This window comes from Xenopus tropicalis, chromosome 6 (genome assembly GCF_000004195.4).
Source record: "Xenopus tropicalis strain Nigerian chromosome 6, UCB_Xtro_10.0, whole genome shotgun sequence".
Lineage (NCBI taxonomy): Eukaryota > Metazoa > Chordata > Amphibia > Anura > Pipidae > Xenopus > Xenopus tropicalis.
Window position 1 is genome coordinate 50,379,206 of NC_030682.2, and position 26,320 is coordinate 50,405,525.

Here is a 26,320-nt window from a genome sequence, read left to right on the forward strand (position 1 = left end):
TTCTAGTTTTTCTTTATGGAACTCTTTTACTGTAAATTAGAATTTATTTTAGTAGGGGCGAGGGGGGTCTGAAGAATAAATATATAATCCAATATCTGCACCCAGCTTTTTGATGGCCATTGTGCTTTAAACACAGACTTTAATGTAGTGGTTCTTAATTTTTAGGGGAGCCAATTTATGTTTCAGAATCAGTGTAGCACTCCAAACATTGGTTTAGAACTACTTATTTGTTTTGCATTCATTAACTGTTGGAAAAGAATTATTTAGGGGGATCATGGAGACCACACAGCATGGGAACCTATCCTTGTGTCTCGTTCCTTAGGCTAAAAATCCCTGGTTTAAGGGGGACCTATTGTGAAAACAAAAACTTCCAATTTCATTTCCATGAGATGAAAAAATTTAAGCTAAAATAATGGAAATAAGATATATTTAATGTATATATACATACAATATAATCAATTAAAACTGCTGTACCCTTTCTGAAATAATCATATTAATTTTCAGTTCCCCCTAAAGATTGACATAGCGAATACATTGGCATATGCTCACTTTGCCCAGACAATGTATTAGAGCTAACTGTCAATATAACTTGCCCTGACACATTGCTGCATATAGAGAGACAGACTGCTAAAAGGGTGATAGCAAAGAGTAACTTAATTAATTTATAAATGATATTACATTTAAACCAAATTGTAATTAGATTGTTCTCGTTTAATGGAAGGGTTGGTCAGAGAATCAGCTACATTTTGACAGCCTAGTATTTTCATTATGCTATTAAAATATAGCTAGAGTGCCCAGTGAAATTATTTCCTATTTCCTGGCCTAGAGACATATTCACACACATATTAGATCTATCAGAACTTTACAAAAGCTGTCCTTTAAGAAGAGCTTTTTCACATCACATTGAATTTTATTTACAAAAATTCCAAGCAGAAGGCAGCTCTACAGGGCAAGTGAGTAACAGTACCATTAACCATGTGCTCCCAGTGTCAAAAATAAACACTTACACCCCTACGAATCTCAGATTTTCCACCATCTCTACACTTCTTGATTCAATACAGGATATCCAGTAAAGAGGCAAGAATTTTCCGTTAGATTGTAGTAAACACCCAGAATTTGTCACATGTATCTTCCTCCTTACGACCGCTGAATGGAGCCTTCTTTAAAAATCCAGACCATACTCAAATTTTCAGATGAAAAATTCTAGGTTCCACTGTTATTCCACTATATTGATACCTGAAATTTGCTAAATCCTACATTTCTGAACAATAAACAGAGCTTGTGCTTTTGTAAATCACAGTGGTAGAAGAATGCTTTGTGCTTCACCTTTTAAAGTTCCAGGGAATACACAAGTCCCCATCCTGCAGAACAGAGTAGTAATGTGAGATGCACAGATGCATGCCTTTCAAGTACGGGAATGGTTCCAATGGTGCCAACCTTTTGCAACAATCGATCATCTGCACACAAGAAATACTGGGCTCCTTGTACAATCTGCTCAGGGATGACCTGTCTTTACATACTGTGGTTAGTTCTTGTTCCACAAATGTTAACCTGTGTATGAAGCAACCGAAAGAATCACATAGAAGTCCATCAAAAGAAGAATATTGGATCAATTTAAAGTTGGCTAGAATGGGGTGTGAAAATTGCCCTATGGTTTGGTTCACATCAGAAAGAACTCTCTGTAAATTAAGGCATAAATTTGGCTTATTTAAATAGGTATAAATCAGATGTTCCAGTACTTTTTTTGTTTACTTAAAGCAGCTGAACATACAGATCTATAAATGTGTAGCATAGAGAATCTCACACCTATACATAAAGAGTATTCATCTAGATAGACTTAATCTAGAGGGTTTAACACCTTGGGGAGACTGGAGAACTATCTGGGGGGTACAGCCTGAAGATTTATGGAAAATGTCTATTTGTTCTCCCAAATACACCCAAAAGCTGCCTTGAAGGTCAATTAGGGGTGATATTTGAGGTAAAAACATATTAGCTGGAGTCCTGACCTAAGGTTAGACCTCCAAGGTGGCATAAAAAGAAAAATTCCCACAACCACTGATCTAGACTTAAAAAACAGGATACTTTTTGAGTATTCCTAATCCAAAGATGCAAAATAAATGTTTACCCTGTAAATTTTAAGGAACACTTACTCCTCTTTTCTTTTCAGATTGTCCCTTGCTTGCTGCGTGTGGGCCAAAAGAAACCACTGTAATGAAGCTGGATCACACAGAGTCGGTATGATATAATGTCCCATCTCATGCAATCGGGGCGCAAACCGATCACTACAAAGGCAGGGATATGGAACACAATCATGAGTCTAAATAAAATGTAAAAAGAAAATGTAGATGCGTTTATCAATGCTCACTGCTTGAAAAGCTACACTTGATGGAGAATTATTTTTTTTTTATTACATATTAAACAATTATCCAGGGAGCACAAACTTTAAAAGTGTATCTAAGAGTATATAACTTTTGAAATCCACCTCAATGGCACTTATCTACATTGGCTATTTGGCAGCTGCCATGTTGGATAGGCCAGGTGCGGGTGCTTTGCTATATATTTACAGGTATGGGACCAGTTATCCAGAATGCTGGGGAACTGGGGTTTTCCAAATAAGGGGTCTTTCTGTAATTGGGATTACCATGACTTAATCTACTCAAAAATCATTTTAACATAATATAAACCAAATAGGATTATTTTTCCTATAGTGACCTATAGTGTATGTCGTAATGAGTATACAGTCTGCATGCAACTGAGAAGCTTCAATATCTATGCCACTGTTAAAAAGTGTCAGCCCTAAGATGTGATAAAGACCCCTTTATTGGAGATTGTATATGATCTTGCTGAAGTAATGTACCTCTTATAACACTCGCCCTACTCACTTAAAGCAATTATGTGTAATGTTTTTATTATTTTGATAAAGAGACAGAATGATCAGATTTGTATGTTGAATGCTGTATTCAAAAATGAATTAAAAATGTAAACAAATTTCACTTTGATACCACTTAAGGCTAATTGTATTGCACTCCTGCATCTGATGAAGATGCAAAATACTTGCTAAATGAATTCACCTTATTGCTATATTGCTAATTTGTAAAAGGTAGAGTTGGAAAGAACACCTGAGCTTCATTGCAAGACACTGTGGGAACAACAAAGGGTAATCTGCCTCTCTGACCTTAAAAGGACCATTTGGGAATCACACTTCATTAAGAAGCACACAGTGTATTTAAAGCAAGAGTCACAGCAATCTCCAGGGCCCAAGAAAAACAATGTCATGCCAAGAATTGCTGCAAGAATTATTGCTGTAGTGTCATGCTGCAGGAATTATGTGCAAAACACTGCATTTAGGCAAATGATGAGATGAGAAGGGAAGCATGCAGGATATATGTGCCTCATGATGGGGTAAATAAAGCAGCATCTCATTGAATACACACTGAGGTATACAATAAGAAACCGTTGAACCACATTAGTCAATACTTGCGAGATCCACCTAGCTGAAGCCATTTGGGATTATATCCCTACTAGCTTTGTACATATGGATCCTTCAGCATTTGCCTATTGTTCTGATAGGTTGAATGGGCACAGTTGGCAAACAGCAATCTTCAAGTCATGCTGTGAATTTTCAGACAAAATGAGATTTGGGCTTTGACTGCACCATTTAGGTTCTTGTCTTTTAAACCACTGCAGTGTGACATTGGCTGTGAGTTTTGGGTCATTTGAGTCCTGCGGGAATGTGAATTTCTGCCCCAGTTCTAGGTCTGATTTCCCTGCGTTTGTCTTTATTCATCTTGCCCTCAGCCCTAAACAGTCTCCCGGCCACTGCTAATAAAAAGTATCCCCACAATATGATGCTTCCATGCTTCACTGTTGGCATGATGCTTTTAAGCATAGGGAATAGGGAAACTGCTCATCACTTACCTCTGCAGTATCATCTTCAGGCAGCGAAGGCTGCGGGGATGGATGGGCATTCTGTTATTCAACAGTTTATTGTAAAATGTTTCTAGCATTCGGTAGTATTCTTCTATTGTCAAGAGTGGCTGCTGCTCCTCAATATGCACTATTTCAATTCCCCCCAGTAGATGGCTGATCCTTTCCTGAAGGTGCAACAGCTTCCTCTCAAGGTAGGTATAGCTGGGCAATCTTTCAAAAAGCTTAAACAAGAAAATAAATGTTTGTGGTGGTTAGTGGTACCCTACTTACTAGGGAATGATAAGTATGCCAGCACTCCTCATTGAGTCAGATCTACAAGTCTGGATGACTGTACAACCAAAGAGTGGTTAAAAATGGTCATGCCAGAAAATTAGTTTCTGGAAATTAGATTTTGCATTTCTTAAAAAAGGTACTACTAGTTCTTTAAGGTATAAAATGACAGTTTATCTTAAACAAACAGAGGGAGATTCTAGGGCTGTTTACTCAGTTATGGTAAAGCATTCTGCAGAATAAATAAAGCATTCTAGCTGGCACTATTGTGGCTAATCTATTTGCAATACACTGCAGAGATTTGTTGCATGTGACTATTCTCCCCCTGGGACATTAGCCTAAATTGTTTGATGTATGTATGTATTTTTCCATTACAATTTCATTACAAATTTCCATTGAGTTCAAAGTTATATGTAAAAATAATCTCAACTGAAAGCCTTATTTGTCAGTCCATTTCTATTCTCTGCGCTCACTGCTGCTTCTGACTATTGAAACAATAAAGAAAAATCCAGTGTCTACTAGTCAACAATTAACACAGTGCCTACCATTCTTATTAATGGGTGTGTTGCTCTTTGTTTCACAAATTCAGCTGTGCAAAGAACAGCAAAAGACAAATATATTGTTTTCATTTGTAATTGTTGGGTTTGAAACCCCTTTAATCATTCTTAATAAGTCTTGCTTTTCCCATAACTATGGTAATGTATTATCACTCCTTTGCTGGAAAAAAATGTGTATTACTTGTACTGCTTCCAATTTGTTACAAGTATCGCTAGGGCTACTGACTCCTGTATTCATTATTTCCCCTTTTATCTCTGCCCAACTGCTGTAGTAATATAAAAATATCAGCTTCCTTATACAGATTCATGGACTATGGGTGTACAAAGAGGTATAAGAGGTCCCATAAAACAACAAAAGAGTAAAAATAAAGAGCAGCGTGTGTCCTGCCTCTCTGCACATGGCCCACAGGTTGTAAGGCACCAACCAATCTCTCCCCTTTGAGTGTTATTGCATGTGTCGGCTCAAAAGGCCAACGAGGCAGGCAAAATAATCTCTCTTGATTTGCTGGGTTAGGCAATTTTTGGATGTTCTAATATGAACTGACAACCTGAACTCTGGGCAAAACAACTCAGCAATTTATCAAAGAGAAGATGCTCATTTCACTTTTTACACCATCTGTCATATCAGATTGCTTAGATATCACTATCCTACTCATGAGTCTAATTTGAACATAATCAGACCTCAAGTTCATATATCAACTGATACATGTACAGTATCTAGTAGAAACTCTAAAGCAACTGGACTTTCTGAGTTTTCTTATAAATGTCCCACCACTCATCCAAGCAGTTTCTTAACTTTAAGAGAGTGGTAGTAAATTCTGCAGCATTTAAACCCTTTATGGTAATATATTTGCCAACATCCAATGACAGTGGTTCCATTGAACTTATTCAGTTAGATATCCAGCCACTTGGGACTCACAGAGGTGTGAAAGTTTGATCCAGTCATAGGTGGTATACAAAGCCAGTGAATGAGGCCATTTATACGAAACTGTAAAAACCACCCCTAAGCAAATTCACAGTTCACAACAATTTACATTTACAGTCCTGTAGATTTTAAAAATAACACCTGCATCAATGAGAACCATGGTACAAATACTACCCATTTTATTTTTTGCACTGTGCGCACTGCATTCTGATTTTTACAAATTGTCACTGCACTCTGTTATGAAGTACAGAGGCCTGTAGCTAGCCCCTTGAATAGGGTGCTTTCTGTGTTAGGAAGCTCCTATACATGCGGGGCATGGGGTCCCCCTCAATCAGATGCTCAACTTAGCGAGCAGACGGAAGTGCGCACCCCAAAGGGGCTTGCCTGCACTTCATGGTGTTATGGTCTGCTCCTTGCTTGATTGGGTAAATAGATAGGCTGTGTACAAACAAAAATGTTTCTAACATACTTACTTAACCAAAAATGTAATCTATAAAGGTTGGAGTGAATGAGTGTCTAACACTGCTTCCTTCTTTCAGCTCTCTAACCTCTAAGTTAGTCAGTGACTTGAGAGGGAGACACATAGGACATAACTGCTCAGTTACTTTGTGAGCAAGCAGGTCTGATTCAAAAACAAACAATTATGCAAGTCACTGACAGGTTAGAGAGCTGTAAAGGAGGAAGTTGTGTTCTGGCTAGTATGTAAGGCATCTGTTCACTCCAGCTTTAATATACATTTTTGGCTAAGTAATTATATTGAAAACATGTTTTATGTTGCACAGCCTATTTATTTTTCACTGAACAATTCCTTTAAGGTGTTGACTAACAATATGCTTATCTATAACAGCCATTTCAACAGCATAGCAAAGGCATCTGTTTTGCAGCATGCAGTACTTCTCTTGCTTCAGGGCTATACATAGTTGTTCTACTTTCATCCTGAGTAGGAAGCCTGAGTCATTAAGTTGATTATACAGTGGTTGCAGAAGAACAAGAAAAGGCAACGCTTAACTGAATTAGGATGACAGGGCTAAGGCTATGCATGCTGCAAGTAAATACATAGATCAGAGAATCATAAGCTGAGTTGACAGCGCGTTTAATATTGCATGCTTGGGTTTATACTGCATCCACTGCGGCTGAGGTTTTTATACAGATATGCAGTCAATCAGAGATTGACTGCATATTTAAAACCAGTAAGACCTACACCTACAGTATACATTTATCTGCAGTCTTCAAAATTCCTGTGCAATAAATATAAATATACACTTACAGATATGCTGTAAGCAAACCTTAATCTGCACAGTTGCTGGAATGCTGCTTTGTGTAATTGCTTTGCATTGGTTTTCGTATAGCAATACACTCATGCAAGAACTGCTCTGTATTTTTTATATGTCTATTTCATAGACATATATTTATATGTGTATATCTATTTCACAGCGCCAATAGTGTACAGAAGGTTCCCTGTTAGTACAATTAAACATACACAACCAGTACAGACCGAAAAAGCACTTTTTGTAACTTATACACTACATGAGTATTAGGATAATGTAATTTTCACCTTTGCCCATTGGTGATGTACATCCATTGTTCCCAGCATCACATGACCAGAAGCACTCATGCCTGTTTCCTCAGTAAATAGTAATGTGCGACCTAGAAAAGTAGGGACATTTGAAATGAAAATGGGTAAAGATATATGGTATTCAATCACATATGCCTGTAATGCTTGCGGTTACTTTACATATCACATCAAACTGTTATGAGTTAAGGGGTCAATAATTAAAAAACATATTGAAAATAATTCTTATACATTCCTATATTACCAGTCTGTCCATCAACTGCAACAGTCTTATTTTTTATAAAAATATGCCTATATTTTTTGGAACAGTTTGGCCAACCTTCATCCTACAACCCTACCATTTGGGCACAAATGGCAATATCAGCAGATCACTGTTAGTCTCTCTAAAATGAAAATCTATTTGTGCCCATGCCCCTTACATGTTGGTACCACTGCCTTGAAAAATAACATTTTCAAAATGGAAAAACACGTTGGGCAAAAAAAACAATGGGTGGGGTGGAGGCCCGGCACAAGCCAGCCCTCATTATTGCCTACTATAGGGCATTCTACCTCAGCAGCAATCAGATCTGCAGCCACCATGTAGGACCTAACAATGTTGACAGTGTATAGTTTTCCTTAAATCATAGGTACTCCAATGGAAACTTGTAAATTGTTACATTTATAAAAACAATAGTTCATAAAAATAATGATTATATATGACTGGATAACAATTTTCACACTTCCACCTTAATAATTTGGAGTCATTACAATCACTGACACTGTCGCTTAACTGCATAGGTGTCAAAAATGGAAAACAGTTACTTAGTAGATATAATTAAATAATCAGTCCAAAATTATTTTGACTAATGTACCTTTAGCCATTTTTAGAGTCTCGGGATTCTGCTGAATTAAACGACTTAAACTGTGCAGTTGGCTGCAACGATGAGCAACTCCCCAGCTTCTCTGCCACCTGTACCAAAAAAATATAACTATAATGACAAATAAAAATACATGTAGGCCTGACAATATTGTTCATGGGTTACACTAGACACTGTATTACCAATATAAACAGGTTTTAAGGCATCTCTCAGACATGTTGGTTATACAATCCCATGTGCACAAGAGGAGAAGTGTTTCACAAAAGAGTACAACTTGAGTTACTTCTGGCAATCAGCCACAACCCATTATGGATCCTTTGATTTGAATGACAACTTGGCAAGCACTAATGGTTGCCATGGCCTGGGGATTACAGCTGGGAAAAATGTGCACTGCTGCATTTTTACACGATAGGAGCCTGGCTAGTGCAATCCAAAGCACTTTCAGTTGAAAGCATTGCTGGGAGTATTGCTGGCTTTTGAGGGCCGAACCAACAAGCAGCTCCAACTAAAGCATTTCATGTTTTATTGCCCTACAGGCACACTTTGCATATGAGCTTATTTTAAATAAATGGAATAAATAAAGCTAGCTATAGAATAGACCTATTTTGCCTATTAATTATCAGTGATTGCTTGCAACAGAAAACAGCAAAGCAAATAATATATTTATACTTTAACTTACTAAGGCTTCTTACCGGATATCAGATAGTTGGAGTTGATCAGCCAGTTCATTCTTTAACTGCTCTAGCTCCTCCCGTAATGGAAAACTTTTTGTCAACTTCTTGTTAGCCAGTGACTGATTGTTTTCTAACCAGGGACTGAAGAAAAATGTACACTAAATATGACTTCCCCATCTACACATATACATAAATACAAACACATGGACCAAAGCTCTCTATAGGGATCCAGAAAGAGATGGGCAAACACACTAGAGAAACACACACCACAAGACACAACTCTGTCTTAAAGGAGAAGGAAAGGCTAAGTCACTCGGGGTGCCAAAATGTTAGGCACCCCCAAGTGACTGGTGCCTCTGGTAGGAGAAAACAGCACCAGCCCGGGGTACCTGCAGCAAGTGCTTCCTTCTTCCTTCTGTGTCAAAATCCCAGGGCCGGTGCATGCGCAGTAGAGTGAAAAGCCGACTTTTTTGTTAAAGTTCCACTATTCACTCTACTGCGCATGCGCAAGTGCTCGAACAAGGATGAGGAGACAAAGCTCGCAGCTACCCCAGGTTTGCCGTGCCTTGTGCATACTTTTTCTAGACTCTAAGAAGGTTTACTCTCTACCCTATTTGTGAGAGTAAACAGAGACACATTTTGGTGTCTGTGTATAAATAGTAAGACATTCGGATTTGGCTTAAAGACATAAAGAGAATCAAAAGTACAGAAGAGGAATAACTAACAACTTCCATTGTCCACTGATAAGTTTATGAGGTTCACAACAATAGCTGGAGGATTGCAACACTGCACACACCAACATTAGGACAAATAAAATTACAGCAAAGAAAAACTTCTACACACATACATAATTGTTGTCTCTACTTTTTGGGCTTGCTCCAGCTCTTCTTCAGGGTCCTTGAAACCAGTAAATGAGTAATATGTCTTGTCCCATTTTATGGGCCTATCAAATGCTGCTTTTGTTCCCTTGTGAGGTTTTGACTCCATACCTACTTCTGCAGTATTCACATGTGCAGTAGATAAGCTGCATGAATTCAGAATATCCAGAACTGTACTTAGCAAGTCCCTTGTATCCAAAGTAAAATGTACGGTTCGAAACCCTATCAAGAAAAGCAAGTAAGAAAATGTTATAAATGCGAGAGGGTTAAAACTTCATTATAGAGTAAAAAAGAATCCATAACCTCACTTCGAAATCAATATGATAACCTAAAAATGCTAAAGTTATAGTCATTTTTAAGTGTGACTTTCATTTATTCTGTTGACATGTATTATTTCATGATTCATTGCGAGAACAAGCTACTAATGGCAGCAGACCCCCCTAGATCCCAGTTCTGTACCTACCAAACCCCCAGTTCTTACATCTAGCACTGAAAAGCATTGGATACATGGAAACTGTAATCTCCAACAATCTGCAATATTCAACAACATGTGCTGATCTTACAGGGTTACTTTTTTCTCTCTGACAGTGTCTTCCCTGAATTAGAGTTCAGTATAGCAACTACTCTTCAAGATTATGCCATATAGATTTAAAAAGTAAACTCACCACTCTATATGAGGGCCCAGGTAACACTTGTGCCTATGATTAAGTTAGATACAGCACAAAACGAGTAAGGCAACAAATATTTCCATGTTTCAACAGGAAATTCTTTCATTTGACAAACCTGTATTTGAGTCATCGCCTTTGAGTGCCTGCTAAGATGTTTATTTAGGAAAGGAGTGAACCACAATTTAGTTGGTAAAGGGGAACTATTACATTTAAAAAATATTAAAATAATGTCCATAATGCTGAAAGAAAATTATGATGTGAGTTATTAATGACTGTATATAAAGTTACATCTGGTTTTAGTAGCGCAGCCCAATGCATTAGTCATCCAACAGGATTTTCCAGCCAGTCCTATTGAGATCTGGCAGTAAGTTATCAAGGAAACACTGGGAGGGACGGTTTAGGTTAATGTCAGTCCAGATTTGACAGCTTTCGGCAGCTGTGTCTTTTAAAGAAAAATATATTGGAACCAAAAGGTACGGAATTGTGTCCAAATATTTTAAATTGTGGGCAAACATGCATAATTCTTGCCTAAAACTACAGATCACTGTGAATATGCAGGGGAATCACACTGTGCACATGCTGATGCACTGCTAATTCTGCGGAGAAAAGTTGCAGCTTCTGACAATTCTGCAGGCGTGACATTAGTCTTAATTCTCATTATCATTTTTCATATGGATAAATGCTCTGCTTTTATTCTGTGGTTGTGCAGAGATTTATTTTGAATGTAATGACACTTACCTGTGGTTCGAATTGTGTCTGAATCATTTATGGTGTTTGTTTCTCGTACATAAAATGTAAGCTGAGCTGGTTTGTGAGATTTCTGACCGGGTTTCTGAAGATTTTCTAAGTAGCCATTTAATCTTTTCAGTGAGTTTTCGTTTACTTCCTATAATGAGGCAAGCAGTACAGCTTTGATGAGAATAAAAAGTGTCAGGAGTTAAAGGGATACTAACACCTTTTATAGCATTCTCCCTAACAACCAATATCCTGGGTATGGCACTTTTTGCCTTAATTGCTTGAATATCATGGCTGCTGCACCCTTTTTCAGCCATGGTAGTCAGGCTGTTGCTGCTGCACATAGCGCTTCCTAGGACAAAAGGCATAGTTTTTGGAAAGTGTCAAAATTCCTTTAACATAACATGTGAATGCTGTTCATTAAAAGAAAAGTAACACTAAAATTTTTTAAGTAAAAAAGCTATTACATGACAGTACTATACCAAACTCCTAGACAAGCTTGCAGAGACACATATTGAAAAATGAAACCTCACACGGTGCTGCAGTGGTGCAACAACTTCGATAGCCAGATGCTTTATTTTGAGCCTTAAAGGAAAAGTAACACTACATTTTTTAAGTAAAAAAGCTTTTCTACCCTGCACCAATAATTGCCCTATCCTGCAAACCACTTAGTATTTTAAATGCTTTAATAGAAAATACCTGCTTAAAGTTGACTTCCTGTCAATTGAACTACAGCGATACGGCAAAGGAAGGAGCAGCAACCATTATGCAATCGATTGATCGAGCCTAGCCTGACTCCTTCCTATACAGAAAGAAGGCTAGACTCGATCAATCGATTGTCGCATAGTGATGCAGCTCCTTCCTTCGCCGTATCGCCGTAGTTCAATTGACAGGAAGTCAAGTTTTCGCAGGTATTTTCTATTAAAGCATTTAAAATACTAAGTGGTTTGCAGGATAGGGCAGTTATTGGTGCAGGGTAGAAAAGCTTTTTTACTTAAAAAATGTAGTGTTACTTTTCCTTTAAGGCTCCAAATAAAGCATCTGGCTATCGAAGTTGTTGCACCACTGCAGCACCGTGTGAGGTTTCATTTTTCAATATGTGTCTCTGCAAGCTTGTCTAGGAGTTTGGTATAGTACTGCCATGTATCTTAAAAGGAGAAGGAAAGGTAAAAACTAAGTAAGCTTTATCAGAAAGGTCTATGTAAATATAGCCATAAGCACTCACAGAAACGCTGCACTGAGTTCTCTATCAAAAAACGAAACACAGGATTTCTTGTCTCTTTTTTTGTAAACATAATGTTCAAGTGTCTGACTTCCTCTCTCAGAAACACCTTAATTCCCAGTGCCAGAGTCTGCCCAGTTCTCTCTTCTCTCCTGCTCCCCCCTCCCATCAGAATGCTAAGAACTCCCTCCCCCCTCCCTTAGGAATGTGTGATCTCAGCTATAACGGCTAGAATGCAGGCAGGAAGCTACCTAAAATGACAGCTGCTATCTTAAGCAAAAGGAGAAAGCTTCTAAAGCTGTTTACTCAGGTATGGTAATGGTTTCTGCAGAATAAATATATTGTTCTAGGTGGCACTAATGTGGCAAATCTATTGGCAGTAAAATGCCAAAATGACTTTCCTTCTCCTTTTCATTTAAGCTCTCTTAGGTTGGTGCAGCACTCAGAATTGTTCATTACATTTCATGTGAAATAGCAAACACTGAGAGATGAGGGCGACTGTAGTTATATTGCTGAAGTGACACTGACACTGTTGCAATGACCAAATACAAAATGTTTGATTTAAAGATGTTTATGCAAACTTAGAAAACATTTGTCTTATGAATGATATAGAAAGATACAAAGTAAATGAAAATACAAAATGTAAAAGGAAAATATATTTAATTAGTGCTAAATATCAAAATGCTTACTCTTTCCACTGGATGTTGACCAAAAAAATCTGGGTGGACAGCAAAATAAAATGGCCTTAGAGCTGTGGCTGCATCTGCGCCCGAGAGTGGCCTGGCTTGAAAAACAAATTTCTGTAATAGAGACCCCCATGGAAGTCTGAAAGGGGAAAAAGAAAAGTAGTAAATTTACCATGTGCCAAATAAAATGATGTAATAACAGGCAAATTAATGACTCCAATATGTATTTCACTGCCTTTCCTAAATTGAGACTAAGGTATACTGAAGGCCCTGGTTCTTGCTCTTAGGGGTAATTTACATGAAGCACGTGATGTTTCCTTCCATGTGGAAGACATGTCCCTCCTGAACTAGATGTAACATCAGCCAAATCACAAATTGTGTACGCAAAATGCTGAAAGAACCAATTTCAAGAGACTACAATATTGGACTGGCAAGTTGATTGAAATTCACATTATCATTGTCTTCAGTGTACAGCTAGTAATATCCATGTGCCATCGAAAAAGTGTGCAGTACAATTGTGCCTCTTTTAGGATATAGATTAAACATTTTAAGAGGACTCAAGCTGCATGAGAAGCACACCACTGGCCAAACGTGTCCAGGACCGGATTTCCAGGGGCCCATCCTCAGTTGCTCCCTGCCCCTCCCACAGGACCATGTACTCCTACATGTGGAGCACGGGGGGCAGGGCGCATGGAGATCTCCAGCGCACATAGTCCCCAGGCCCTGCATATGTAAAGTTCAGGAGCAGCTGTGCAGTGTGCTGCCCCTTAATTTGTGCCTCCCTAGGCCCAGGCCTTTGTGGTCTTGCCACATATCTGGACCTGAATGTGTCAGTGAAGAGTAATGTACAGAATTAGTCGTATCTCTAATTATTAAGCATGGTAACTGCACTAAAAAAGGTTTTAAACCCGTTTGTTTCAAAGGACAGTAAATTGGGTAAACTTACCTCTTTGTGGCTCTGCAGCAGCCAAACATGACAAATTTGTTGGGGAGACCAACATGCAGAAATCAAATGAGTACCTTCAGGCACAACCAATGGAGAGAAATAACTGTGTTAATGAGAGGTAAACAAAGGGTACATTTTAAAGCATTACAGTAACTGGAATTTGAATTCCTGAAAAGATATTGGAAGTAGAAGGACATTTAGAGACTTACTTGTGGGAATACGTTTGAGCCCAAGCCTTTTATCCAATGCCTTTTTTTGATCATGAGTGCCACAGTAAAATAGGTATGGGTTTTCCTAAAATAAATAAATAAATTTGATAATCAACTACTTAATGCCAAGGGATTGCATTTTCAGACAACATAATCAGTGTATCTGATGTAAATTGAGAGAGGTAACTGTTGATTTGCAGGAAATTTACACTATATATTTATATATGTCATAGTCCTAAATACATGTTACTCACAGATTGATCTAAATTAAAGATGGTAGTCCTACCATACATTTTTAAAGGAGAAGGAAAGGCTAATAAAGAGTTAATCTCAAGCTGCGGGCATACCTTCAGTTCTCTCAATAGCGCCCTTAAGTCTCCCCATATTTCTCCTGTTCACATTATCAGAAGGCAAACAGAAAGAAAAACACTGAGCTGTGCAAAGAAAGTTCCCATAATGCCTCACTCCTGAACCGAGACCGAGACCAAGTGAACTTGCTCAGTTAGTAAGACTAAGGGGCACATTTACTAATCCACGAATCCAAATCACGAATGGGAAAAAATCGTATTGGAAACGAAAATTTCGTAAGATCGCAAATATCACGAAAATGCTTACGAAAAAATCGTATTAGTCACGATAATATCGTATTGGCGATCTGAAAGTCACGAAATTCTCGTACCGAACAATTGTAAACAGCGGTAAAACCTTTCCGATTTTTTCGTGCAAACGTCCGAAAAAGTCGTACAGCGTACGAAAAAGTCGTGCGCCGTACAAAAAAGTCGTGCACACGCCCAAAAAAATCAGTGAAAATACGCTTGGAGCGTTCGCATAAACGCTTGTGCGTTCGTGCTTTTGTAAATGTGCCCCTATGAGTCAGCTTCCTGCTGATTGGCTCAGATCCACATTCCTAAGGGGGGGGGGTGAGTTCTTAGCATTCTTGAGGGAGGGGGGAGCAGAGAGCTGTGTGTCTGTGGCACATGAATTACAGACACAACAAATCTTTTGACAGAGAACTCATGCAGCGTTTCTGTGAGTGCTTATGGCTGTATTTACATAGACCTTTCTGATAAAGCTTAATGAGTTTTTACCTTTCTTTCTCCTTTAACAGTAACCCTCACTTGCAACTGGTGTGTGTTGTCAGCAGTCCTACTTCAATATTGACCCATATTTCTGGTCCTCCACCCCAAATCTTTATGTAACAAAAATCTTACAGAAGTGGGAAAGTTGTGTACAAGATATGATGTACCTCTTACTCCATAATATACATATACAGTACATATATGTTAATACTTAAAAACAGTGTGTAGATTATTAAAACAAAAAGTGTGATGTGAAAAACACATTCTGTCCCAAGATGCAACTATCATTAGTATCAAAAGAGTTGCATGCAATTTTTCATAGGCCCAAAGGTTCTATGTACAGGGCCGGATTTGAAAACCAGAGGCCACCCCCCGGTCGCATGCCCCCCCCCGCCCTGAGTTACATAGTTACATAGTTACATAGGGTTGAAAAAAGACCAGTGTCCATCAAGTTCAACCCATCCAAGTAAACCCAGCACACCTAACCCACACCTACCAATCTATACACTCACATACATAAACTATATATACAACCACTAGTACTAACTGTAGATATTAGTATCACAATAGCCTTGGATATTCTGATTGATCAAGAGCTCATCCAGGCCCCTCTTAAAGGCATTAACAGAGTCTTCCATTACCACATCACTAGGAAGGGCATTCCCCAACCTCACTGCCCTCACTGTGAAAAACCACCTACGCTGCTTCAAATGGAAGCTCCGTTCCTCTAATCTAAAGGGGTGGCCTCTGGTGCGTTGATTGTTTTTATGGGAAAAAAGAACATCCCCCAACTGCCTATAATCCCCTCTAATGTACTTGTACAGAGTAATCATGTCCCCTCGCAAGCGCCTCTTTTCCAGAGAAAACAACCCCAACCTCGACAGTCTCACCTCATAGCTTAAATCTTCCATCCCCTTAACCAGTTTAGTTGCACGTCTCTGCACTCTCTCCAGCTCATTAATATCCTTCTTAAGGACTGGAGCCCAAAACTGCACTGCATACTCAAGGTGAGGCCTTACCAGGGACCTATAAAGGGGCAAAATTATGTTCTCATCCCTTGAGTCAATGCCCTTTTTTATACAAGACAGCACTTTATTTGCTTTAGTAGCCACAGAATGACACTGCCTGGAATTAGACAACTTGTTATCAACAAAAACCCCTAGATCCTTCTCCATTAAGGATACCCCCAACACACTACCATTCAGTAGATAGTTTGCGTTTATATTATTCCTACCAAAGTGCATAACTTTGCACTTATCAACATTGAACCTCATTTTCCAGTTTGCTGCCCAGTTATCTAATTTTGTCAAATCGCTCTGCAAAGCGGCAGCATCCTGCATGGAACTTATAGTTTTGCAAAATTTTGTGTCATCAGCAAAAATAGAAACAGTACTCTCTATGCCCACCTCCAGGTCATTAATAAACAAGTTAAAAAGCAAAGGCCCAAGGACTGACCCCTGCGGTACTCCACTAACCACACTGGCCCAATTAGAAAATGTTCCATTTACAACCACTCTTTGTACTCTATCCTTCAGCCAGTTCTCTATCCAATTACAAATATTATGTTCTAGGCCAATATTCCTTAATTTGATCATTAACCTTCTGTGAGGTACTGTATCAAACGCTTTAGCAAAGTCCAAGTAGATGACATCAACTGCCATTCCAGCATCGAGGTTCCTACTCACCTCCTCATAAAAGGCGACTAAATTAGTCTGGCAAGATCTGTTACGCATAAAACCATGCTGGCACAAACTAATAGTATTGTGAACTGCAATGTATTCAAGTACCCTATCCCTTATTACCCCTTCCAAAAGTTTTCCTACTACTGATGTCAGACTAACAGGCCTATAGTTTTCAGGCTGAGAACGGGATCCCTTTTTAAATAACGGCACCACATTAGCAATCCGCCAGTCTCTCGGCACCATGCCAGACCTCAATGAATCCTGAAAAATTAAGTGAAGAGGTTTGGCAATCACAGCGCTCAGCTCATTTAATACCCTGGGATGAATCCCATCCGGTCCTGGACCTTTGTTTACCTTTACATGTTCAAGTCTCTTTTGAATTTCCTCCCGAGTGACGCATGCGTCAGTAGCTAAATTACTAGAACTGGGCATATTACAAGGGAAGCCTTCATTATCTGGCTCCTCAGATGTATAGACAGATGAAAAATAAGAGTTCAAAATTTCAGCTTTTTCCCCATTCTCATCAACCAACTTACCCCCCCGTGATAATAAAGTTCCCACCCCTTCTTGCTTCATTTTTTTACTATTCACATAATTAAAAAATAATTTAGGATTCTTTTTACTCCTAGCTGCAATATCCCTTTCCATTTCTATTTTAGCTTGCTTGATAGCTTTTTTGCATGCTTTATTTGCTTCCTTGTACCTGATGAAAGTTTCCGCTGTCCCAGCTAACTTGAATGCCCTAAAAGCACGTTTTTTCTTACCAACCTCTACAATAACACTTTTATTCAGCCATTCAGTGCGCATGCATTGCTCCGTATGGGAGCACACATTTCAAGATTTTTGTGCGGCGGGGCGGCATGCCGCCCCCAGATTTCTGCCGCCCTAGGCCCGTGCCTTTGTGGCCTCTCCACAAATCCGGGCCTGTCTATGTATGAGGCCTTATAGTGATTTTATGTATGAATCAATAGACATATAGATAGATAGACAGATCACTTTGATTTTTATTTGAGTGATTGATTGATTGATTTAATGGTTCATTGCCTACAGTTGCACAAACCACACTGAATGCACTTGTCTATTTGTTATCTAGCAAACAACTCATTGCTATGGCCAGCACAGCCTACTACTAATCATCTTGTCACTTAACCTCTGGAAAGTGTTTTAGAGCAACATTAGCCAACAGACAAGGTAGATAATGAAGAAAACATATTTTCAAATAATTGAATGCTTTTGACAAATCCTTACTCCACATTATTCAGGCAATTAAAAAACCAAAACTATTCATTTATGTTATGTGATGCAAAATGCAACCTCTGGCCAACCATAGAGCCTCTTCAAAAAGAAGGTACATTTTCCAGTATCTCTAAAATGAAACAGAAACCAATTTATTATGGAGCCATACACTATACCAATCAATTTATATTCATTTATATTCACATGGGGGCTACCAGGGATCTCAAAAAATAAAATAGGAGTAAAAGGATAAATATATACACCAGGTATTTTCAAATTAATTGCTAGGGGTGACTTTGTTTCAAGTAAACTTTCTCTGAGGTAGTGATTTTTATATGCCTTAATGATGTAATGTCCATGGTGACTGTGCCATCCCCATATGTCAACTGGAAGGTATTTTTCAGTGATATCACATACTTGCTTCATGGGGTAGAAGAATTAATCCCAAGTTCTGTTTAAAAGAAAAAGGTCTAAAAAAAAACTATAAAATCTTACTCTTTAATTACTTGTGTAGGAACCCATAGGGTTTATTGCCCTATGGAGTGATATCCCTACCTCTTCACACATTCCCTTGTTGCTGGGCAGAAGCCTTTGTAACAGTTTATAGTTATGCTCTACACCCATTGGGTTAGTTTGGTTGACCACTCCCCTTGCAGACTGATATAGTGTCTTGCAAGGAGGAGTGGCTTCCTCTTTGGCTGCTTGTCTGCAACTGTACAACAGCTCCACTGAGCCTGGGCGCAGTAACAAGCCCCAGTAAGCCAAGGATACCCCAGATACAATACCTGATCTGGAGAAGTCGGGGACAGGGCCCCATGAATGAGGTTTATATAGAAGTAGCAGGTCTGTTATAGCACCCTCTAGAAGTGGTGAGATTAGAAAGGTTTAGATAGTAAGGGCAGCTGAGGCCCCAACTAGAAGACAGACGGAAGTATCTCTACCCACTAGGCAATGTTTCCTTAGCTTAGGGCCACGGACTAGTGACAGGATACAGGCAGGATAACCCCTGATCTATGCCCAGCCGTAGGACCCACAAGAGTTAAAGGTTATCAACCTGGGGATTGACTTCACTATCCGATCTGCCTTCCAAAGTGGTGCCCTGCTCACAGGTACTTTACCCCTCAAGAGGTGGGATGAACCGGTGGTACCCTCCTTTGCTATCCTAAGTGGGTTCTATTTCTATCTTGTTCATGTGAGTACTAAAGTGAAGTGATATTATCTGTCTTGGACGAATAAAACCTTGTATTATAGTTCACTACTAACCCTTCTGGCATCCTATTTAATACATCTGCATCACACAGCACCTGTGAGTTGTAGTTCGACCACAACCTCAGCTCCATCTTCTAGTATTTTCTGCACCAACTATACCCTTCCTTTGAAAGAGAGTCCCAATGTGCCCCATGCTCTAACCATAGCCTGGCATTTAAAGTGGACCTGTCACCCAGACATGAAAAGCTGTATAATAAAAGTCCTTTTCAAATTAAACATGAAATCAAAATTCATTTTTATATTAACACATTCAAACCCATTATAAATAAATTTAAAAATCCCAGCTGTCAATCATACACATATATGCCTTAGACATAGAGGCGGGGCAGACAATTACTTAAACTTTCCATTCAGCACTCACATTTCCCCTACCTTCTCACCATCTAATTGTGTAGCCATTGCATGGGCAAGGGCATCAGGTCCCCCATTCTGGCACATACACAAGATTTTGGGACGATACAAAGTATGTTTTAATAGTGCCCACAAAATGGCAGCTGTCTGCTTGCTGTGATTGTATATTCCCAAGACTAAAGGAAACAAGATTTATATAATTTATATAATATGTGAAGTTAATTTTGCTTAACAAACACAATAGAAAAGAAATTGGAATTATTTCTTAGGGTGACAGGTCCACTTTAAGTGCTGTTAAGGGGTTACACTTGTCTTAATTATGTTAAGCTGGTCATACACTTGGGATCCTCTTGTTTGGTGTCTAGCCAAGCTGCAACCAGATACCTTTGAAGAGAACATCACTTTGGTTCCAAATGAGTCAATAAGCCAGCAGTTTGGTCAAGAGTAGGCAGGCAAAACACCCTACATGTGACCAGTTTAACTGCTGTTATCTAATATCAGAGTTGTAAATATAAGGAACTGTTTCTCTGATACCTCTTGGGCATCACTCCTGGAGCTGAACAAAGCTCCATGTTATGGACCATCTAACAACGCATTTATATAATGCACGTCATGAACCCTTCATACCATGTTTAATAAATAATTTAGGCCATGGCTGCATTTGAATCAGTTTGCATTTTACCAGCAAGGAGGCTTTATGTGTGCAGATCTCTCACATAGCAAGACAGTAACAGAGTTACAAAATACAAGAGGAACACCAAAAACAAGCAAAGAGAGAATAGGAGAATGGAAGAGAGAAAGGGAGAATGGAGGGTTAAGGCTTTGGCAGAAAAAAATAAAATGGTGAAAAGCAAAAGTAAAGAGCATTGAATATATTTGCAATATAGGATTGTAAGCAGCAATAGCAACATTCTATATAATCTCTAACCAGCAATTTAATGCAAGAAAACAACCCAGTTGCCAACTGACACTTGTTTGTAAGGACCTGGTTTTGACTCTCTGACCCTCAAAATGTTTGTCCCTAAAAATGTCTGTGGTTTTGCAAGTGGACCAACTGCACAGAACAATCTGGGTCTATTCAGAGAATGCAATGATTTAATAAAAGAACCGCACAAGCATTCCCAATAAATATGCAATGAACGCTGGTGGTAGTGCCACTCTGACTAAATACAGACCTGCGATAACACAGATTACTCCACCACCTATGTTTAGTAGACGTGCAACTGAGATGAAAGGAGCGACAGCGCGTTACCATGGTTACGCAACACTCTTGCCCTAGACCTTTCAGACGTGCAGTCACCTGTAGAACGCTGCTATATAAAAGCAAACAAAACTATCATCTTCATCAACAACAACTGGTTATTGTACCTTACCAGACTGCAAAGGACAGGAACGCCGAATCGTCTACCAAACAATTCTACAGTCCCAAGTAGCAGATTGCCGAATGCTCGATCGCCAGCTGTCACAGTCTAACTGTAATGATTGGTTCCGACTTTTCCTTACTCTGCCAATCACTTTTATTTTCCGAGGGGCGTAAACCTACGGACCAATGAAAATGTAGGAGTGCAGAGTTTGCTTTGTGTCACAGTGTGGGTACTACCAGCGGTACATGGTGAAGTTGGAGGGGGCACAGTTGAAGGGGGAGCGATCGACGAGTTTGTGGCGGCAGCAGGGAATGGCTATGTGCAAACCCAGCTTCTGTGGAAGGGGGTGGGATCCAATGAAGCAGGGCTCCGAGGCAGGCTCGCTGATATTAGCTGGTTTTAGAATCCTTATAGGGGTAAATCATCTTGATATTCGTGTGCAAAATGCTGTTTATAAGACATTGTAGTTGGCCTTTATTTTCAAACAGAGAACAATGATACATATTCAGGAATATGATTTATTTAAAAAAAAAAAAGGTTTAGCCCTAACTGGCTATGAAATAACGCAAGTTGTTGCAACTATGAAGGGAGAGCCATCTGAAGGTGGTAGTACACGCCAGGTTACCAAACAAGCCAATCTTTCTAATGATATGCTCACCTGGGCATGGAGTGGACAATCAATCTTTCCCATTGGATCAGGGATTGCATCAATAAGCCAATGCAATTGCTCCTCCAATGGGAAAATCAAACCTGACGGATTGACATCTGGCCAATTGTAGGCCACATATTGATCAGGTAAGGCTGTTGGGGGTCCCCAGAGATAGTTAAGCTGCTAAATTGGACATAAGGGCTTGAATTGGCAAAGCTGGCTATACAGGGTAAGATACGCTCGTTTGGCAAGGTCACCTAGGGCCAAACGATTGCATTATTATGTATGGGAAAATAAAAGTCAGAACAAGGACAACATGAGTGAGCAAATGCGGTCCTTGGTCCAACTTAATAATCAAACCTTTTTGATTGACACCTGGCTATTTTTTGGCCAGATATTGGTTGGGTAGGGAAGTTGGGGGTGCCCGTACATGGACAGATAAGCTGTTGAATCAGTCTAAAGGACTCAAATCGCCATCTTAAATCTGCCCATGTATGGCCACCTTAAGGCCCCGTTCTGCTGGTGATGTCTATAAAGCAAATCCAGGGCCAGCTTAGGCTGCTGGAAGATCAGGGGAAATCCCCATGGGCCCTTTTTGCAAATCCAGGCTCATTGTACATATTCGCATGTTTTGCACAGTTGGTTCACACATGGGCTTCTGCTGACTGTAAATGAAGAGCACCCAATTGGATAAATAGTTGGCTGAACTGGCTTGAAGTCTTAACCTCTTCTGTAGTGGGAGCATAGTACCACCTTCAGTGCTGGACTAATGGTAATGTTATGTACTCAATAAATGCACATAACTGGTCCTTAGCAGTCATAAATCCATTGCCAACAGGAGTCACTAAATGCTTTAATACAACCCGACTAACAAATGACCTCCTTTCTGCTAAAGCCAAAAAACACTACTTGCTACTAATACTTCTCGATCTCTCTGCTGCTTTTGACACTGTGGATCACCCTCTTCTCCTCCAGACTCTCCGCTCTCTTGGCCTTCGTGACACTGCCTTATCCTGGTTTTCATCTTATCTCTCAGATCGATCCTTCAGTGTCTCTTACAATGGTGAATCGTCTTCTCCCCTGCCTCTTTCTGTTGGGGTTCCTCAAGGCTCTGTCCTGGGCCCCTTACTATTTTCTCTCTATACCTCATCACTTGCCAAATTAATTAATTCTTTTGGCTTTCAGAACCACCTCTATGCTGATGATACTCAGATCTATCTTTCCTCTCCTTGGATGTCCTAACGTTACCTTAAATTAAACCTCTCTAAGACTGAACTGGTTCTCTTTCCCCCATCCAATGCCCACATTGTTCCCGAGGTATCTATAACAGTTAACAATTCTACCATCACCCCATCTTCCCAGGCCCGGTGCCTTGGGGTTATCCTTGATTCTGCCCTGTCCTTCACTCCTCATATCCAATCACTTATCAAATCATGTCACTTTCACCTAAGAAATATCTCCAAAATACGATCATTTATCACCCAAGATGCTGCCAAAATTCTTATTCACTCTCTTATAATATCTCGCCTGGACTACTGTAACTCCCTATTAATTGGCCTTCCCCTCCAAAGACTGTCCCCTCTCCAGTCCATAATGAATACTGCTGCCCGGCTCATACACCTCTCCCACCGCTCCTCCTCTGCCGTGCCACTCTGCCAATCCTGCACTGGCTTCCCCTACCATCCAGGATAAAATTCAAACTAATGACTCTCACATTTAAAGCAGTTCATAACTCTGCCCCACCCTACATCTCTGAACTCATCTCTAGGTACCATCCAACCCGCTTGTTACGCTCCTCTACTGACCTGCTCCTCAACTCCTCTCTCATTCCCTCCTCACACGCTAGCATTCAAGACTTTGCAAGGGCTGCCCCCCTTCTCTGGAATTCGCTCCCACAAACTATCAGACTTTCTCCCAATCTCTCTGCCTTCAAGAGATCTCTAAAAACACATTTATTTAGAGAAGCTTACCCTAATCTAGTTTAGCAATACCCTGTGCCGCACCTCTCACAACCCTGGTCATGCCCATTCCCACACCTTGTGTCTCAACCCTTTCTCCTTGTAGATTGTAAGCTCTTTTGGGCAGGGCCCTCTTCACCTCTTGTATCGGTTATTGATTGCTTTATATGTTACTCTGTATGTCCAATGTATGAAACCCACTTATTGTACAGCGCTGCGGAATATATTGGCGCTTTATAAATAAATGTTAATAATAATAATAATAACATGGATACAGAACATTGGGACAGTTATTTATTCCTCTACCTTGCGTGAATTGCAGCTCCAAATGCATTTTGCAGTGCTGTGCATATTGCTACTTTCTCTTGGAAAAGCTCAGCTATTGTATTATACCTCTGTATACTGTATTTTGCCTTTAAATTAACTTTTAGTGTGTTGTAGACTGATATTCTGAGACAAGTTTCAGCTTTAGCCATCCTTATCTTTTTGTTCAGGGCCAAATAAACAAATTAAAATGTCAGGCATAGGCACGGTCGGACTGAGGATTGCATCAAGCTGATATGGTCCCCGATCCGATAGGAAAATCAAAGCTGGTCGATCGAGATCTGGCCAATTTTAGGCCAGATGTCAGTCGGAGAGGCCTGACAGTGATGCCCATACACAGGCAGATAAGCTGCTGAATCAGTCTGATGAACCTGATTTGGCATCTGAAATCTACTGTGTATGGCTACCTTTACCCTAGTAACTAGGGACTGGTTTGAATGAGAGTGATATGAATATAAGACCACTGAAGCAGAAAAAAATGAGTGAGTCATTGTGCCATTTAAAGGGGCAGTATACCCATAGTTCACCACGACTTCAATGAAAAGGTCTTGAGCTTAACATATTTTTTCAAGAAAAAGCTATGGTTTTAAGCTATTACATGTTTCTAACTTCCTGGTTCTTGTGAGGTAGAAAAGTAATCCAGTGCACAGATAAAACTCCTGCATAAGGGCTCTGGCACACGGGGAGATTAGTTGCCCGCGACAAATCTCCCTTGTCACAGGCGACTAATCTCCCCGAACTACCATCCCACCGGCAAAAATGTAAGTCGCCAGTGGGATGGCACACACTGCGCAGGCAATTTCGGCAAATCGGCGAAGTTGCCTCGCGAGGCATTTTCGGCGATCTGCTGAAATCGCCTGCGCAGCGTTTTTGCCGGTGGGATGGTAGTTCAGTGAGATTAGTCGCGGGCGACTAATCTCCCCGTGTGCCAGAGCCCTTATGGATTCTGCTTATCTGTAAAACTAATGCCAAACTAATGCACTCTGGTGAAAACAACAGTCTGCCTCTATCCAACGAGGGTTATGTCACTTTGTGGGGACACATAAGGATGCTAGATGCATCAGTTATAAATTATCCAGTGTGTTTGGAAATCTCACACTTCCGATGTTGCAAAGATTTTCCAGTAGATATAGTGCTTAATGCATGTTGCAGAACCACAAGTGCAATGTAAACTGGTTGGCTCTAACTGAGATTGATCATTTTGAGTCTTACTAGTGCTTGATGGGCCCTTGATATCAGGTCCTCCAGTGGGCCAGTATCAATCCAACACTGTGCAAATCCATATGGTAAATTTAAAAAAAGATGACAAAAACATTCAAGTAACAAGTGTAAGGCAAGGACAGGGATTTTATTCACAAACATTACTTGTCATCCATCATTACTTGTTTGACCTCCATGTGGAGGAGTTTGCCTTGCAAAATATTTACACCCTTCACAAGTATCCTCAATTTACTGAATGGCAAATCTACACTGAAATTTTATTTTCTGGACACAAGGTAAAGAGCAAAACAGAAGAGGATAAAAAACCAGAAAAGAAATCAGTCAAAGGAGAAAGAACAAAAGACAGTGAAAGAAGATGGGTGTAAAGAGAACACATAAGAAAATGTAAGTGCTATGTAGAAAGCATGACATATGTCAAGGAGACTGGGCAGAGTATAATGTATGAGAGAATGTTAAACACAATACCATCAGGAAGGAGAAGAATCATTTTTAAATGATAAATAAATAAAAGTGCTGATGGATGACAAGTAATGTTTGTGAATAAAATCCCTGTCCTTGCCTTACATCTGTGTTGATAAATTACTGATTTTCATCATCTGCATATTAAAAACCGTGAATAGAATGGGTAGCAAACATTAAAGGGGTAGTAGAGAAACATCTCCTCTATTTTACTGCCATTGTAAGAAATTAATATCAGGGATACACAGCCACTGGCACCAGTTATTGCTGAACTACAATAACCTACACATTTAGTATTTCCATTTTTATAAAATGCAGTCTACAATAAACATTTGTTACTTTATGATGATACAGGTATACCTTAGGGCATTCTAAGAGTTAGAAAATATGACAACGCCAGATCTGAAAGCAAAAGTGTATGCTGGGAGTTATAGTACTTTGACATCTGGGGAACTGAACTGAAGCCTCTGTATAACTGCTAATTACAATCACTGGAATATGAAGGAGAAGCTTCAATATGTTTTAGGCCTTTTATGGTTTGGTACATTCTTATATTGTCAGTGATCAAAATAATATATTCCACCAAAAATCACTTTAC

At 39.6% G+C, this 26,320-nt stretch overlaps 1 protein-coding gene across 5 annotated transcripts; it reads right to left on the reverse strand.

Moving 5' to 3' along the window:
- Positions 1 to 690: 690 nt before the first annotated feature.
- Positions 691 to 21,224, reverse strand: tcaim (T cell activation inhibitor, mitochondrial). Of its 5 annotated transcripts, none has more exons than XM_012964747.3 (12): positions 21,121 to 21,224; positions 14,131 to 14,215; positions 13,922 to 14,024; positions 12,979 to 13,114; positions 11,071 to 11,218; positions 9,634 to 9,886; positions 8,805 to 8,927; positions 8,107 to 8,204; positions 7,238 to 7,329; positions 3,919 to 4,151; positions 2,151 to 2,282; positions 691 to 1,551 (listed from the first exon to the last, which is right to left on the reverse strand). In XM_012964747.3, the coding sequence occupies exons 3-12, from the start codon at positions 13,948 to 13,950 to the stop codon at positions 1,323 to 1,325; spliced, it is 1,473 nt and encodes a 490-aa protein (XP_012820201.1). In that variant the 5' UTR covers positions 13,951 to 14,024; positions 14,131 to 14,215; positions 21,121 to 21,224; the 3' UTR covers positions 691 to 1,322.
- Positions 21,225 to 26,320: the final 5,096 nt, after the last annotated feature.